Here is a 3,288-nt window from a genome sequence, read left to right as displayed (position 1 = left end):
CAATAACCTCTTTCCCTTTCTTTTTTGGTCTCCCTTTTTTTCCCGATGCTCTCTGACCTCCCCCGGTTTGCGTCTTGACAACGGGTTCTTGCATGGGTGTGAGTTGTGTGACTGTTTGGCGCATGGGACCGAATGTGTTAAAAATGTTTTGTTGAATGTTTGCATTTTGTTGCATAAATGGTGAGGTAGGGAATTGTATTGGGGGTGAGGCGGGATTGAAAAAATTGCCCGAATATGGAATTTATGGTGAGTTTTGGGAGTTTAGAAGGTTCATGTATCCCTTATATCCCGCAAACCTAATGGAGTGGATGTGTTTGTCTTCGGAGGAGGGGTATTCAGGGTTTGATCCATAGTGGTTATTTTGTTTTGAATGAAATAGAGATACATATAGAAAAATAGAGATAAATATAGAATAAATGAATTGAAGTGAATAAAATGATATATATATATATATATATATAAAGTAAATTTTAGAAGTAGTTTTTTTTTTTTTTTTTCACTGTATCAAACAACGATAATATTACCGTTTTTCAACTGGACAAAAATACACAACAGTCAAAATTATGGTGTTATGACTTGTTACCACGGTAACGCCTGATGGCGTAACGCGCAATAACGTGGGGCTGGGGCGGTGTTCCCCGTTATGACGCCGTTAAACGCTCCTGCCACGTAAGATAACGCGGGTTTCGTGTTGCCCAACCCCGATTGTCTTATATAAAAATGATTTGTGTTGAAACTTGAAAAATATGTAATTACATTAATTGAAATTAATATCCCAACACGTTAAACACAATGTCGCACAACACCCTTAACTTATAGCAATTGACATTTCCAATCTTTGATCGTGCTTAAATCCCACTTAAATCGAAGATGAACAAGATTGACCATTTCAATGTCAAAGTTGTTTGTCTAAAAAAAAGTCAACACAAATTCCCATAAGGTTATGACCTTCAACATCTCATTTTCACCATGAACATGCAAATCCCATCTTCACTTATCCATTTTGTCAATGAATCTTCACTTGGAGGTAAACGAGATGTAAAAAAGTTGACTTTGACTCAATAGACGTTGACCTTTACTTAATGTTATCTTGTTACAAATTCTATTTTCAAGTAAAACTATGTATAATCTTGAGATGCCCTGATCTCTCATTGCTCTTTACAAACCTCAAAGTAAAAAGGTGGGTCAAAGAAAAGTAATTCATAGTCAAAATTGAAAAAAAAAAAAGTCAAATTAAAAGAAGCTATTTGGCAATCAGTCAAATCTACAATATGGCCACCATTGAATTTGGGTTTTGTTTTGTCTTGTAAGATCTCCATCTTCCATGGATTTTCGCTTGTTCCCATTGGATTGTTGTGTCGATTCATCTTCTTTAGTTTCCAATACATTTTGTTCTTGATGTTTTTCGTGTTCTTGATTATATTGATGATCAATATGATCAATTTCTTTGATTTTGGTTCTCATCATATGAGGTTTCAATTTGTTTACATCTGATAATCTAACAGGTTTCAAGAAAAATTCTTCGGCTCCTTCTTCTAAACATCTGTCAAGTAGAATTTATATTATTAAATAAATAACATATAAATAAAATATTTGTATTCTTTTTTACTTTACAAGATTAAAGTTATTACCTACTAATCCTTGAAGGAACGTTCTCCGATGACATAATAACAACCGGTATATCTTTGAAGGATGAAGATTTCTGTAAAATAAGTAAATAAATACCATTAAAATAAGTAAATAATGTTTTTTTTCAACAAATTACATCTCATATCTCATATAATTGATATATTTATAAAAATTGTTAATTATATGAGATAAATCACAAACTTAATCGAAGTAAATGAATACAAAATAAATATAAACTCGATTCATACCTTAACTTTTTTGAGCAAATCATAGCCTGTCATTCCAGGCATACAATAGTCAGTAATTATCAGATTGATTTCCACTTCCTGCAAAATAGAGTTGCAAATTCGTTGGCAAATCCTTTCCAAAACAATCAATTACGTAAAAGATTCAATCAAGAATCCTTCAAATGCATACCTGATTGATATTTGGAGAAACAGAGGGTTGATTCATGTTATGAATTTCATCATCTTCTTCATGTAATCCTAGAAATTCTAAAGCCTTACTTCCAGAATCCACAGTCGTAACTGAAATTGTGAAATTACATCAATATTGATTTACATTGAGTCTCGAATTCATAACCATTTGAATCGATTCGAATTGGATAAATGAAAAGGGGAAGAATTAATTAGTACCTTGAAAAGATGAGGTTTTGAGTAGTCTTTCAATCAGTTTTCTATCAATGATGCTGTCATCAACAGCAAGAACATGAAACTGTGAATCTGCTGCAACACCCATTAGAACAAGATTTGCAGATCTCAAAAATCAAAGAAGATGATGAAGAAATTAACCAAAAAAAGATGGGTTTGTTTTGTGGGTTTGGTTTCTTGATGAGGAAAATGAGGAAAGATAGATGTTTTTATGTGAAAGAAAAGACCCACACAACCCACAAAGCAAGATCTTCGTCCAAAGATCTTCCACCTCTTAATATTTTTGGATTATAAGGCAAGCAAGGGGAATAGTGTAAGGGGGCAAATTGGCAATTTTAAATAAAAAAAATCAAATAAAGAAAACACCAAAATCTTGGATGTTTACATTGTAATCAAAAAGATTCTTTAAGTGTTTGGGTTTATCTAAATCATTCACATGGTAAGTTGTGATATTTCCAAATCAAGAAAGATAATGACTGAATTTATAAACTTTAGATTTTGATTTTATAAATTGTGATCTTTTACACTAGGACAAACTGTTAAAATGTACAAAAGTACAAAAAAAGAACAAATGAAATTGGTATTGACATTAGGTTTGAGTTTGACAATGTATTTTTTAATATAATTATTTATTTAAATTAGTTATCTAAAATATTTTCAATATGAAAAATATAGGCATAGGGATTGAAAGAAAGGCGAAGTGGTGGGAGCCACAAAAATCCTGAGAAGAGATACAGGTGATGTAAGTTGTGAAATCATGTGCACTTACCATATCTTGGGCAGGTGGGGGTGGGGTGGCCACCTCTTATTTTCCTTTGATTCCCTTTTACAGATTTGCTTCCCATGGCCATCTATGTATGCATGCATCCCATCATCATCATCATCATCATGTCTTCATGTCTATGAGTCCATCTCATCTTCTTGTATATATGCATGCACATATATGTTAAATTCAAGTATTTACCCAACCATTGTTTACAAGTTAATCACAAAAAAAAAAGGAGAAAAA

At 32.4% G+C, this 3,288-nt stretch overlaps 1 protein-coding gene across 1 annotated transcript; it reads right to left on the bottom strand.

Moving 5' to 3' along the window:
- Positions 1-808: 808 nt before the first annotated feature.
- On the bottom strand, positions 809-2,553 carry LOC145055033 (two-component response regulator ORR9-like). The gene is made up of 5 exons (XM_079003316.1): positions 2,265-2,553; positions 2,047-2,156; positions 1,878-1,955; positions 1,632-1,702; positions 809-1,543 (listed from the first exon to the last, which is right to left on the bottom strand). Exons 1-5 carry the CDS (start codon positions 2,365-2,367, stop codon positions 1,255-1,257), a joined length of 651 nt encoding a protein of 216 aa, XP_078859442.1. The 5' UTR covers positions 2,368-2,553; the 3' UTR covers positions 809-1,254.
- Between the last annotated feature and the right edge of the window lie 735 nt (positions 2,554-3,288).

Source organism: Lactuca serriola, chromosome 5, assembly GCF_051521515.1.
Source record: "Lactuca serriola cultivar US96UC23 chromosome 5, Lser_US96UC23_V15, whole genome shotgun sequence".
NCBI classification, from domain to species: Eukaryota; Viridiplantae; Streptophyta; class Magnoliopsida; order Asterales; family Asteraceae; genus Lactuca; species Lactuca serriola.
The sequence above is the reverse complement of the archived record's forward strand: the minus strand, read 5'-3'. Positions and strand labels throughout refer to the sequence as shown.

What these genes read in the sequence shown, in the direction of transcription:
- LOC145055033 (XM_079003316.1), bottom strand. Translation starts at nt 2,367, where the DNA reads ATGGGTGTTGCAGCAGATTCACAGTTTCATGTTCTTGCTGTTGATGAC. An exon ending in CAAAACCTCATCTTTTCAAG is followed by an intron (nt 2,157 to 2,264) that starts GTACTAATTAAT and finishes TCACAATTTCAG; the next exon opens with TTACGACTGTGGATTCTGGA. An exon ending in ATTTGCTCAAAAAAGTTAAG is followed by an intron (nt 1,703 to 1,877) that starts GTATGAATCGAG and finishes CTTATTTTACAG; the next exon opens with AAATCTTCATCCTTCAAAGA.